The sequence below is a fragment of the Phyllobates terribilis genome, unplaced genomic scaffold, assembly GCF_046119375.1.
Source record: "Phyllobates terribilis strain yellow unplaced genomic scaffold, ASM4611937v1 Scaffold_11__3_contigs__length_659146591, whole genome shotgun sequence".
Taxonomy (NCBI): Eukaryota; Metazoa; Chordata; class Amphibia; order Anura; family Dendrobatidae; genus Phyllobates; species Phyllobates terribilis.
The window spans coordinates 116,341,785-116,356,137 of NW_027362771.1; the positions used below are offsets into that span (position 1 = coordinate 116,341,785).

General features: G+C 45.5%; 1 protein-coding gene across 1 annotated transcript in view; it reads right to left on the bottom strand.

The window, feature by feature from the left end:
- LOC141165705 (tetratricopeptide repeat protein 41-like) overlaps positions 1-14,353 on the bottom strand; it is an 81,449-nt gene that overhangs the window by 44,352 nt on the left and 22,744 nt on the right. The window contains exons 6-9 of the mRNA XM_073651534.1: positions 13,651-14,104; positions 10,323-10,553; positions 9,625-9,823; positions 5,955-6,091 (exon numbers count right to left, since the gene is read on the bottom strand). Of these exons, the coding sequence (XP_073507635.1) occupies positions 5,955-6,091; positions 9,625-9,823; positions 10,323-10,553; positions 13,651-14,104 (1,021 nt within the window). The remainder of the gene's footprint in view (positions 1-5,954; positions 6,092-9,624; positions 9,824-10,322; positions 10,554-13,650; positions 14,105-14,353) is intronic.

Here is a 14,353-nt window from a genome sequence, read left to right on the forward strand (position 1 = left end):
GGCAAGTAAAAGCCTCGGATTCACCGTAAGTTTCGGGCGTAAAGCCTTGAAGAGTCAGTGTCTGATTCCCGTCCGACAACTCCAGAAGCCGGTTTGGGCATTGTCAGCGGAAGGACGAGCCCTACTCAGAAACAGTCAAAATATGTCTGTACAAATTAAGCTCCAGATTGGAGCATTACACATGAAGAAGTTCACATTCCAGGTGCTGTCTGGTTTACCCACAGGTCGTCCAGAGCCGAGAGATCTAGTGCCCGCTCAGGTCTGGAGATCCTGCATGGTGTTTCCTGGGGGACTGCTGAGGTGCAAGGGGTGTCCAGTCCCCATATCTGCAGGACTGTCAGCAGTTTCTTCTTCTTCTTCACCAGATCTGCTAGTCGCTGACTCGCTGTGCGCAGAAGACTCCGAAGGAAGGGAAGAGGAGGCATTGTCCCCACACAGTCTCGACGATTGTACCAATGATCTGGCTTTAGGCATCGCCACGCCTCGCAGACGTGTCATCTCAGAAACCAGACTGAGGTTGGTCCCTAACAAATCTGGCAATAAGTTCATCAAGGCGGTGGCTACCTCCAAGTCTCTGCACCCCTCCAACCAGGCGGAGGACCTCCAGTTGCCTCCTGAATCCTCCGGGGTGCTATCTGATAACAAATGTAGAGAGACTTTTCTGCACCCTGTACCTGGTACTTCGCCCACTTCATCCAGTAAGCTTGGCAAAGTATCTGTCAAGGCGGTGGTTACCCCCGAGTCTCTGCACCCCCCCAACCAGGCGGAGGACTTCCAGTTGTCTCCTGAATCCTCCGGGGTGCTACCTGATAACAAATGGAGAGAGACTTTTCTGCACCCTGTACCTGGTACTTCGCCCACTTCATCCAGTAAGCTTGGCAAAGTGTACGTTAAAGCGGTGGTTTCCTCCGAGTCTCTGCACCCCTCCAACCCGGTGGAGGATCTCTAGTTGTCCCGTGAATCCTTTAGGGTGCTAACCGATATTATTAAGTGGAGAAAGACTTTCCTGTGTCCGGTTCCTGACACCTCGCCCACTTCATCTGTTGCTGAGGATGGCCCTATGGAAGGAAGCATTCTAGTTACCAAGATGATGAGACCAGCTTTGTTCCCTCTAGTGGACAGAAGAGGAAATCTTCTTGAGGAGAAGGATCGGTCTCCAAATTCTCTGCAGAAAATCCTTGCTGGCTGGAGGAAGAGGGGGCGTAAAGGGGGGGGGGGTACTGTAACATCCATGGCGGCATGCTTGCATGGTGCACCACCTCCCACCATGCAAGACCGCAATCTTACCTGTCAGTCCATGCTGCACTCTTTGCTCCAGTACCTGCTCTGTCCATGTCTCTTGTCTTATTGCTTAGGGCGTCGGCGCAGCTTTCTGCTTGTTTCTTATAGCTACTGTGTGCACAGTCCTGATGCGTCCCCAGCCTATTGCTGTGAGGCACTGGATACTTAAACCCCCTCCACGCGGTAGGAGGTGCCTGAGCAACACTTTCACTCAGTTTGTCTTTTGCAACTGAATTGCCAGGTCCTGTCCTGTATCTTGTTCCCGGTTCAGTTCCAGTCTGAACAGTGTCCTAGCCCGTTACTTGTTTCTCTCTATGTCCGTACCTTCCCTTTTCCTGCAGTGTCTGAACCTGCACCTAACTCCAACTCGTCTCTGTACTTCTGTTTGTGAGTTTTGTGTCCACTTGCTACTTCATTGTAAGTACCTTGTGTGTATCTGGTTCTGCTTGTCCCCTTTCCCTGCCTCCGTATCTACCTCCTGTGTTCTAACCATCTTCCTGTATTTTCCAGTCTGTTCCATGTGAACAGAGCCCTGTCCTGTCTGCCTTCACCTTCTGCTCTGTTCTGCTCTGCTTGTTCACCGCTCCGGCGGTTCCGCTCTTCCCGCTTGTTTACCGCACCTGCGGTTCTGTTCTGCTCTGCTTGTTCACCGTTCCGGCGGTTCCGCTCTGCTCCACTTGCTTACCGCACCTGCGGTTCTGTTCTGCTTGTTCACCGCTCCCGCAGTAAAGCTCTGCTCCGCTTGTTTACCGCACCTGCGGTTCTGTTCTGCCCTTCTTGTTCACCGCTCCGGCGGTTCCGCTCTGCTCCGCTTGCTTACCGCACCTGCGGTTTTGCTCCGCTCTGCTTGTTCACCGCACCTGCGGTTCTGCTCCGCTCTGCTTGTTCACCGCACCTGCGGTTTTGCTCCGCTCTGCTTGTTTACCGCACCTGCGGTTCTGTTCTTCTCTGCTTGTTCACCGCTCCGGCGGTTCCGCTCTGCTCCACTTGTTTACCGCACCTGCGGTTCTGTTCAGCTTGTTCACCGCTCCGGCGGTTCCGCTCTGCTCCACTTGTTTACCGCACCTGCGGTTCTGTTCAGCTTGTTCACCGCTCCGGCGGTTTAGCTCTGCTCCGCTTGTTTACCGCACCTGCGGTTCTGTTCTGCCCTTCTTGTTCACCGCTCCGGCGGTTCCGCTCTGCTCCGCTTGCTTACCGCACCTGCGGTTTTGCTCCGCTCCGCTTGTTCACCGCACCTGCGGTTCTGCTCCGCTCTGCTTGTTCACCGCACCTGCGGTTTTGCTCCGCTCTGCTTGTTCACCGCACCTGCGGCTTTGCTCCGCTCTGCTTGCTCACCGCACTTGCGGTTTTGCTCCGCTCTGCTTGTTCACCGCACCTGCGGTTTTGCTCCGCTCTGCTTGTTCACCGCACCTGCGGTTTTGCTCCGCTCTGCTTGCTCACCTCACCTGCGGTTTTGCTCCGCTCTGCTTGCTCACCGCACCTGCAGTTTTGCTCCACTCTGCTTGTTTACCGCACCTGGGGTTTTGCTCCGCTCTGCTTGTTTACCGCACCTGGGGTTTTGCTCCGCTCTGCTTGTTTACCGCACCTGCGGTTTTGCTCCGCTCTGCTTGTTCACCGCACCTGCGGTTTTGCTCCGCTCTGCTTGTTCACCGCTCCTGCGGTTTTGCTCCGCTCTGCTTGTTCACCGCACCTGCGGTTCTGCTCCGCTCTGCTTGTTCACCGCTCCTGCGGTTTTGCTCCGCTCTGCTTGTTCACCGCACCTGCGGTTCTGCTCCGCTCTGCTTGTTCACCGCACCTGCGGTTTTGCTCCGCTCTGCTTGTTCACCGCACCTGCGGTTTTGCTCCGCTCTGCTTGCTCACCGCACCTGCGGTTTTGCTCCGCTCTGCTTGCTCACCGCACCTGCGGTTTTGCTCCGCTCTGCTTGTTCACCGCACCTGCGGTTTTGCTCCGCTCTGCTTGTTTACCGCACCGGCGGTTTTGCTCCGCTCTGCTTGTTCACCGCTCCTGCGGTTTTGCTCCGCTCTGCTTGTTCACCGCACCTGCGGTTTTGCTCCGCTCTGCTTGTTCACCGCTCCTGCGGTTTTGCTCTGCTAGTCCACCGCACCTGCGGCTCTGTTCCTGTATCCCAGTCTGTACTGGTCCCTATCCAGCTTGCGTTCATACCTGCCAGTATCTGCCTGTCTGCATTCCAGCCGTGCCTGTCAGCACCCGCCTGTCTGCATACCAGCCGTGCCTGCCAGTACCCACCTGTCTTCATACTAGCCGTGCCTGCTAAATACCCACCTGCTGTCATACCAGCCGTGCCTGCCAGTACCCACCTGTCTGCATACCAGCTAACCTGCCTGTTCCTGCATTCCCCGTTGTGGTTCAACAGCTGTGACCGGGGTCTGACCTGGAGTAGCACCTGGTCCCTCTGCTCAGTTCCTCCCTGGTTCACGGAGTCGACTGAGCCGCCATGCGACCTTGGTTGGATCGGGTTGATACTTAGTTATGCCCCTCCAGGCACTCTTCGGTTCATGGTACAGTGGGATCACTAATCACGCTCACGCCAGTCAGTCCGAGCGTGAGCGTAACACTACAGCTGTTCTGTGAAGGCCTCAGAGGTTTGTTTGCGAACATTAGGGATCAAACACCATCATGAAAACCAAGGAACACACCAGACACGTCAGGGATTAATTTGTGTAGAAGAGTAAAGCAGGGTTGGGTTATAAAAAAAAAATACCCCAAGCTCTGAACATCTCACAGAGCACTGTTCAATCCATCATCCAAAAATGGAAGAAGTATGGCACAACTGCAAACCTACCAAGCAGCCAAGAGGCCCATTGTCAAACTAGAGGAGCTGCAGAGATCCATAGCTGAAATGGGAAAATCTCTCCACAGGACAACTATTAGTTGTATAATCCACAAATCTGGCGTTTATGGAAGAGTGGAAAGAAGAAAGCAATTTTTGAAAGCAAGCTATAAGAAGTCCAGTTTGCATTTTTCAAAAAGCCATGTAGGGGACACAGTTAGCATGTGGAAGAAGGTGCTCTGGTCAGATGAGACCAAAGTAGAACTTTTTAGGCTAAATGCAAAACACTCTATGTCAAAAAACTTACATTGCACATCACCTTGAGAACACATCTCCATCAAACATGGTGGTAGCAGCATCATGCTGTGGGGAGGCTTTTCTTCAGCAGGGACCGAAAAACTGGTCAGAGTTGATGGGGAGATGAATGGAGCTAAAATCAGGGCAATCCTTGAGTAAAACCTGTTAGAGGCTGCAAAAGACTTGAGACTTGGGCGAAGGTTCAACTTCCAGCAGGACAACAACTCTAAAGATACCACCAGAGCTACAATGGAATGGTTTAGATCAAACCATATTCACGTGTCAGAGTGGCCCAGTCAATGTCCAGACCTAGATCCCACTGAGAATCTGTGAGGAGACTTGAAAATGGATGTTCACAGACCCTCTTCTATCCAATCTCTGAGCTAGAGCTAGTTTGCAAAGAATAGGCATAAAAATTCAGTCTCTAGATGTGCAAAGCTAACCCAAAAGACTTGCAGCAGTAATTGAAGCAGAAGCTGGCTCTACAAAGTATTGATTGAGGGCGGCTGAATACAAATGCACATCACAATTTCCAGATTTATATTTTTTAAATAATTAGAAAACCATGTATAATTTCCTTCACACTTCAGAAATACTTGCTACTTTGAGTTGATATATCATATAAAATCCAAATAAAAAATATTTAAATGGAACCTGTCATGTAATTTCAAGCATCTAAACTGTCGCCAGTGCATTGTTAGTGATGCAATGTGCATCACTAACACGTTATTTTCATTAAAAATGGGGCTCTAATCATGTCCCAAAAGCACTTTATATAGTTATATTGTACCTGCTCATTTAGTCATAGGGGTGTGCTTAATTTTCATGCCGTCATGGGTGTCACCGCCCACTCAATTTGACTGATTGCCCAGGAAGCGTCGAGGTCACTCAAAATCGTTGCAAAATCCCACACTTGCGCAGTGTGGTGCATGGAGTGTGAAGCCGCACTTGCGCAGTGCTGAGATCAGGCAGCAGCACGTGCAATGTGTAGCTTTGAGTTGCGCTTGCTCAGTGTGTAGCTTGGAGCCGCGCTTGCATAATGTCGAGCGGGGAGTTGCTGGTCACGGCGCAAGTGCGGGGAGCTGCTGGTCACGGCGCAAGTGCGGGGAGCTGCTGGTCACGGCGCAAGTGCGGGGAGCCGCTCGTCACGGAGCATGCCTGGCTTCCCGATTGACACTGTGCAATAAATCTGTTCAGCTGACAAAGTCTGAAGCTTTCCTGCTTTGATGATCTCAGCTGATTAGTATAGGCCACTCCCCTCTGCTATTTATACTCGCCTCTGCCAATCAGGAATGCCAGTGTTAGTTTCATACTGCCTGGTGTGGAGCTGAAGGTGTTTTTGAAGAGGCGTTTGGAGTGTTGATCTAAAGACTGTTGCTTGGTGATTTTTCTGTGTGCATATACTCATTATCTCCTATTTGGTTGTTCCTTCCTTCTACTTGAGTGTGCGGTGAGTCACTTTCCACTAGTTGTGTGGCTACATCCCACTTCACCAGCACCTCGCACTTACCAAACAGAGTGCACGCCATTCTTCTTCTCTTCATGTCACTATAAAATAGCATGTTGTAGATAATGGTAATTTACCTGCTAAATTCTGTAGCAATATCTGACAGTCCACTGCTGGATCCCTTCCTGAACATAACAGCACTTGCCAATAGTTTATGAGATCCATTTTCATTTGATAGCCATGCTTCATATTTCTACACATCAAGTGTAGTGTCCTGAGATATAAGAAGGAAATTAGATAAGTCATACAGTATATGTGGACAACAGCTATTCAACATTTATAACAGTTTAAAGAGGTTGTCCACTACTTTTACACTGATGGCCTATGCTTAGGATAAGTCATCAATGTCTGATCGTCCGGGTCCCGACACCCGGCACCCCTTCCGATCAGCCGTTATCAGTGGCGGCAGCCGCTGGCCGGAATCGCTCGCTTGCCGAGCTGCTCCGTCTACTTGTAGTGGCCGCCGCAGGGTTTTGCACATCTGCCTCCTATTCAAATCAATACAAGTAGACGGAGCAGCTCGGCGAGTGAGTACTTCCGACCGGCAGCCGCCACCACCAATAACAGCTGATTGATGGGGGTGCCATGTGTCAGACTCGGCCCGATCAGAAATTGATGACCTATCCTGAGGAAAGGCCATCAGTGTAAAAGTAGTGGACAACCCCTTTAAGAGAATCTGTCAGCAAAAAATGACTGATTAAACAAAGCAGACATGCTCAGCGTACTCTTGGCATGGCCGAGCAGTTCAGTGTCAGTGTACTTTCCCACCTACTTTTTTTCCATCAGACTCCATGTTCCTCTGACTCCTGAAAAGCCAAAGTTATCAGATAAGGAAGAGGGGGCAGAGATAGACGGAAAACAAGTAGATGGGCAGATGCAGTGAACTGATCAGCCATGCCAAGGAGGCACCAGGTGCCTGTAGTTGGTTTGAACAGCCATTTAATGCTGACAGACCCTTTAAAGGGAACTTGAAATCAGCAAATCAGCTATTAATATGACCCCATGCTCATATAATAACAATGGTGTTTCTAGCTAAGCTGTACGATCAGTCATTGTGCCAAGTTTGTAAATTAAAATTTGACTCCTTGTGTGAAAAAACGTTACCCTGAGCCATTGGTGTGCTACAGCATCCAGGCCGAGTCACAGAGTCATCCTTGGAAACACATCTATTCTCTTTTGATTGATCACTCCAGGGTATGGTGATGTCAGGCCAGTTGTCTTTGAATTCCTGCTCATGCACTTTTAGGGTCCAGGCTAAGAACGCCTCTGTCATGCGCAGTGAGCCGAGGTGTATACACCTCAGCAAACCTATGCGCATGATCTCTCCCCTGCACCAGCAGAAGTGGTGGTCTCTGGACTGGCACGCGGGAGAGGTTGTGTACAGTAAGCTTGGTGAGGCTGAGGTGTATACACTTTGGCTTCGCATGACAGAGGCGTTCTGAGTCTGAACCCTAAAAGAGCATGTGCAGTAGCCCCTGCTCACCCCAACTCCCTGATCTGGAATGGGGCTTATAATCCTCCTTCAATAGACCTATTAGGTCCAATGATGCATACCAGAAATATATGGAGGGTCTGCTTTAAAAAATTAATTCTGGCATCAAAGAATTCCGCTTTTCTTTCCTTTTCCATTCAAATTTCCCTGAAAGTCCTCTCCATTCTCTTTCGTTATTCCAATATATTAAGATTCTCATAATTATTCCATGATCTGCAGACCTCCATTCCTACCTCCTTCGCTAGACTGTGCAAGAATAGTTCAACAAGAAGAGGTTTAATATCTAGTATTTACAATATTCTATAGACTCCAGACAGATTCCTTAACTAGACACTCTTATATGCTCAAATGGGAGGAATACCTGGGTAATACACTAACCGTGGTAGATTGGAGAACTGTTTGGACCAGAGCAGCTAAGACTGCATCTTTTATTTCATACAAAGAAAATCAGTGCAAAATTCTTCATCTCTGGTACCAAAAGCCTGAATTTTTACATAAAATGGACCTATCTATTCCTTTCCTTTGAGGTGTTGCTTCCCGTCTAGAGGTTCTATTTTTCATATTTTTTGCGACTGTGGCTGCTGGGTTGTGGGCAAAGTTACCCAGCACGTCACACCCAGCATCCACTGCGCGCTTTCCCAATGAATGGGGAGAGGGAGAACGCACGGTGCATGCTGGGTGTGACATAGTTTATAAGGCCGAAAAAAGACAAGCGTTCATCCAGTTTAGCCTATTTCTTGTGCACTGCAGCTATTCCGCAGCGTTGATCCAGGGGAAGGCAAAAAAAAAAAAACATGCGGTGTAGGCCAATTTACATCATTAAGGAAAAATTCACTTCCCGACTCCAATCTGGCAGTCAGATTAAATCCCTGGATTAATTAACTATCACTAAGCATAAGATGTAATTTTATTGTTCTCAAGAAAGGCGTCCAGGCCTCTCTTGAACTCATTAAGTGAGTTGGACATCACCACTTCCTCTCCCAGAGAGTTCCAGAGTCTCACGGCTCTGACCGTAAAGAATCCCCTTCTATGCTGGTGCAGGAACCTCCTTTCCTCCAGACGCATAGTGTGCCCCCTCGTCTTTGTCACCATCCTTGGTATAAACAGGTCATGGGAGAGATCTCTGTACTGCCCCCTGATGTATTTATACATGTTTATGAGGTCTCCCCTAAGCCTTCTCTTTTCCAACGTAAATAGGCCTAATTTTGACAACCTCTCTGGGTATTCTAGTCCCTCCATTCCCTTTATTACCTTAGTCGCCCTCCTGTGAAGCGGGGGTAACCCCACCCACAACCCAGCAACCACCGTGGAACGCAGAAGAGAGAGACCCCTGGCTGCATGGGAATCATGATGTGACATCAGCGGATGTCAGAGCCGGCTGCAGCCGGGCGGGGGTGACGTGATGCCTGTGAACGGCCAATGATAGCGCCGCTCACAGGCAGAAACAGCAGCGGGAGGTAATTAGAAAGAAGCTTCTTTTCATCATAAAAACACATTGGGCTATTTTGACAATACTGTAGAGAGATTTAACCTTATTTGGTCTCCTTGGGATTCCTTTTGGGCCATGTTAAATATATGACCTCTATGAGATGGATATAAATAGGTCATAACATTCCATATAATTTCCCCCCCTTTCCTTTTGTCTTAGTCTATGTGTTTGTTTGTAAGCTTTTACTCTTTATATACTTGAAAATGTTTAACTGAAAGTTAAAGTATTACGATAGTATAAGAATGGATGACAACCTATAAATGATAGTGAAAAATGTAAAATGGCTAATTTTATTTTCCTGTAAAAATAAAAAAATGTATTTCAATAAAAATTTCATTTTTTTTTTTAAAAATGAGCATCTGCAGGATTTCAAAGATATCTGCTCTGACATCGACATACCATGAAGCGATCAATCAAAAGAGAACGGAGTGTTTCCAAGGATGACTTGGTGACACAGCCAGGATGCTATACCCCCAGATATCTCAGTGTAAAAGTTTTTCACACTAGGTGGCAAATTTTTAATTTATAAGAATTGTACAATTACTGATCGTACAGCTTACCTTGAAACACCATTGTTACTATCATTCAATTGCCCACAGGAGCATGGGGTTAGATTAATAGCCGATATGCTGATGTAAGGTTCCCTTTAAGATAGTCTACAAAACATTTGTTTCATTGTGTCCATCACTACATGGCGGCTGTGTTAATAACAGTTTTCTACCAATGACAGTAGTCAATATTATACAGAATATGATGGATTATTTACCATTGGTTTAATAGATAACTATACAAATCATGGAGCATGCCAGTCATCTTCAGGTGCCATGGCACTTCTTCATACACCTGTCGAGAAAGTTCCATCTGCTGAAAATACTTGAGAAGAAGGTGATGAAAATGTTTTCTTTTACGACTCCCAGTGGTCTGAAAAGTAGAATCCAGACTTTCACCACCTGGCATAGTTGCACCTGCATGTAAAAGGACTGGGTAAGACACACAAGGCAGATCACCGGTACTGATGGAAGAATGATCACCAATGGGAGTCGGTGGAACAGTCAGGCTGGGACTAGTATTCATAATATGAAGGTGCAGAAACTTGTGTAAAATTGGCCAGACTTTTTTCTGCCTGCAGAGGCAATGCTATGACAACTGCTGGAGAAGCTGGCATATCCACAATTATAAGGTTCATACTGTCCTCATAGTTTTGTCATGTCTGGCTTTGGTTTCTCCTGACAAGTCCAACTAGACTAGCATCATGGTCTTGCTTCTTATAGAAGCAAGATGTATAAAGGGGGTGTCTTATCTTATTAAAATGTACCTCTTAGTAAAAATCCTATTTTTAATTCTATAGTTTACTGCTCATTGCCAAGGACACTGGCCACCACGGAGATGGAGGGTTTCTTAGGAAATCTGCATGCTTGCAAGCTGTTTGTATAGATGGATATTGAATAAAGAGATCTTACTTACCGAATATTACATAGACAATAGCATCGTGGAATGATTGGTGGTGAATTTGCAACAACCCATCTGGTTTTTCACAAATCCATTTTGCAGTTGCCAGTCGGAAGGCCGCCCAGTGTAGAGGAGTCACTTCATACTGGTTTTTGTATCCCATTTTTTTCAGCAAATGAAGAATGTCATCTTCATGCAAACCACAGCGTGAGGTGGTAAGTAAGCTCAAGACATCTACCACCCACCCTATAAACCGGGGCACAAATACAATGTCACCTCAAAGTAAGTAAACATTTTAATCCCATGCAAAAAATGTAAAGAAAAGAAGAAATATATATTAACAGCATAAAATCATATCCTGCATAAAAGAACCATTAACTTGGCCTTTTCCTAAACTACTAAATTACTAATAAAAATCTAAGAGGATACTACGATCACAGCTGCGGTCTACTGAAACTGAGCCTTCACAACACAAACTGTATACATTAGTAACCCTTTAACAACCGGGAATTTTTTTTTATATTTGGGCTTTTATTTTTACCTTCCAAGACACATAATTATTTTATCTTTCAACTAGTTTTTTTTTTCTTTGCTGGAGTAATTGTAATTTTGAATGACAACATTTAATTTGCCATATAATATTCTGAAAAAATGGGAAAAATACACATATACACATACACATATATATACAGTGCCTACAAGTAGTATTCAACCCCCTGCAGTTTTAGCTGGTTGACACATGCGGAATTAACTTGGCATTGTGACATTTGTACTGTAGATCAGCCTGGAAGTGGGAAATGCACAGCAGCAAATTTTATTTTTGTTTTTGTTTTTTAAAACGTTAAAAGTTAATTCAGAGTGTCATTTATTATTCAACCCCTCAAACCACAAGAATTCTGTTTGGTCCCCCTAAAGTATTAAGAAGTAGTTCAGGCACCAAGAATAATGAGCTTCACATGTGTGGATTAAAGATCTCTTTTGCCAGCCTTTTCTGACTATTTAAGACCCTCCCCAAACTTGTGAACAGCACTCAGACATGGTCAACATGGGAATGACAAAGGAGCATTCCAAGGCCATCAGAGACAAGATCGTGGAGGGTCACAAGGCTGGCAAGGGGTACAAAACCCTTTCCAAGGAGTTGGGCCTACCTGTCTCCACTGTTGGGAGCATCATCCGTAAGTGGAAGGCTTATGGAACTACTGTTAGCCTTCCACGGCCTGGACAGCCTTTGAAAGTGTCCTCCCGTGCCGAGGCCAGGCTTGTCCGAAGAGTCAAGGCTAACCCAAGGACAACAAGGAAGGAGCTCCGGGAAGATCTCATGGCAGTGGGGACATTGGTTTCAGTCAATACCATAAGTAACGTACTCCACCGCAATGGTCTCCGTTCCAGACGAGCCCGTAAGGTACCTTTACTTTCAAAGCGTCATGTCAAGGCTCGTCTACAGTTTGCTCATGATCACTTGGAGGACTCTGAGACAGACTGGTTCAAGGTTCTATGGTCTGATGAGACCAAGATCGAGATCTTTGGTGCCAACCACACACGTGACGTTTGGAGACTGGATGGCACTGCATACGACCCCAAGAATACCATCCCTACAGTCAAGCATGGTGGTGGCAGCATCATGCTGTGGGGCTGTTTCTCTGCCAAGGGGCCTGGCCATCTGGTCCGCATCCATGGGAAGATGGATAGCACGGCCTACCTGGAGATTTTGGCCAAGAACCTCCGCTCCTCCATCAAGGATCTTAAGATGGGTCGTAATTTCATCTTCCAACAAGACAACGACCCAAAGCACACAGCCAAGAAAACCAAGGCCTGGTTCAAGAGGGAAAAAGTCAAGGTGTTGGAGTGGCCTAGTCAGTCTCCTGACCTTAACCCAATTGAAAACTTGTGGAAGGAGCTCAAGAATAAAGTCCACATGAGACACCCAAAGAACCTAGATAACTTGGAGAAGATCTGCATGGAGGAGTGGGCCAAGATAACTCCACAGACCTGTGCCGGCCTGATCAGGTCTTATAAAAGACGATTATTAGTTGTAATTGCAAACAAGGGTTATTCCACAAAATATTAAACATATGGGTTGAATAATAATTGACCCACACTTTAATGTTTAAAAATTAATAAAATTCAACTGATCAACATAACTTTTTGGTTTGTAAGATTTATGCTTCTGTTCATAAAACCTTCTCTCGTTTGCAGTTTGAAGGCTCTAACTTATTTGCATCTTATCAAACCAGCTAAATCTGCAGGGGGTTGAATACTACTTGTAGGCACTGTATATATATATATATATATATATATATATATATATATATATATATATATATATATATATATATATATATACGTACACACACACATGTATATTAGTGGTTAAAAAAAATTATTTACAACAATTTCTGGGACCAATAACCTTTTAATTTTTTTGTTGACGGACTGGTATGAGGGTTGTTTTTTTGCGCGCTGAGCTAATGTTTTAATTGATTATGTTTTGACATACATACAATATTTTGATCACTTCCTATTGCACTTTGGGAGGGAATTGTGGCAACCAAAAAACAGTAATTCTGGTGTTTCAATTCTTCTAATCTTTTGGCATTCATCATGTGGAATAAATACTTTTATATTTTACTAGTTCAGGAAATTACACATGCAACATTACTAAATATGTTAATTTTTTATTTATCTATTTATAGTTTGTTTGGGAAAGAGGGGGTTGATATAAACTGTTATAGTTTAGTTTTTTTTATAGTCCATCTATAGTATGAAATAGCTCATGAGTCCAAGTTTATTTATTCTCTGCTCACGGAGCCTACCTGCCAGCTGCAGCTTGTACTGAGCAGTGCGAGATCTCAGCAGCAGGATTGTCAACTATTTTGACATAGATTTTCAAAGTAGATACAGTCTCCGTATCAGGTCGAAGAGATCTATTTACTAATTTTTGCAGTTTGTATTGTGAAATCTGGTGACAGATCCGCATTATTACCTTTAATGCATTCAGTAATCTCCCCCTAGGGGTGGCTGTAGCCAAAGAGAATTATATCTGTGAGTTCTGTACACAAAAATGGAGCTCTAGCCCTATAAAGATTTACAAATATATCTGCACAGAATTATGGACCCATTTAATTAAAAGGAAAAAGAAATGGCGTGGCCAAGGGTGGCTATTCACTACAGGTCATGGTGGCTATTCGATATAGGTCTTAATAGACTAATGAATTTTGCCAAATTCTACTAGGCATGACCTTCTAGTGGAGTTACCTTCTGTCTGCACATAGCTTTATATACACTGGTGCAGGAACCAAATATTTCAGTAGCTTGGCTTTCTGTTTTATATTCACCAATTTACCTGAATTATGAATATCACTGCCAAAAGCTGCCTTGAGAGTTTTACTCTTCTTTTTCCCTTCGCAAGGCCAGCTGTAGTGCTTAACCCAATGCTTTATGAGCAATGACCAGAGCTGTTCTGTGGACAGTACTTCTAGGGGACTATCGATGCAGTAGGCCACATCTGGGCAGGTACGGAGCTCGCCGGCCAGAGCTGCAAGCTGAAGAGGACTGATTTTTCTTTTCTTGTTTTCAAAGCTCTCCATCAAACAAGGTGGCACTTTTCTGCTTGGCATTGCTAAGTGCTTATGAAATATGCCCAAACGTTCATCTCTATCGGACGTAATTTCCAACTCTTCTATCTGGACATATGAACGTGACATTAGGCATTTGTATGATAGATGGGAATTCCTGGTTGTCATGATGATTTTGCAATGTTGGGGTAATGTGGCTGGTAGCCATTCAAAACCTTTTGCCTAGGATTGAAATAAAATGGTGTCAGAATAGAATGCAATCTATACTAACCTTAGTACCTTTGTATTCCAACCTGATAGAAATCATTGTATTAGGCGAGGGGTTATGTTAATTTCTCTGCAGGAAATTTTAGACAAATACCGTATTATTCGGACTATAAGACACACCGGACCATAAGATGCACCTGGATTTTAGAGGAGGAAAATAGAAAAAAATTGAAGCAAACAATGTGGTCATGATCCACTGTTATG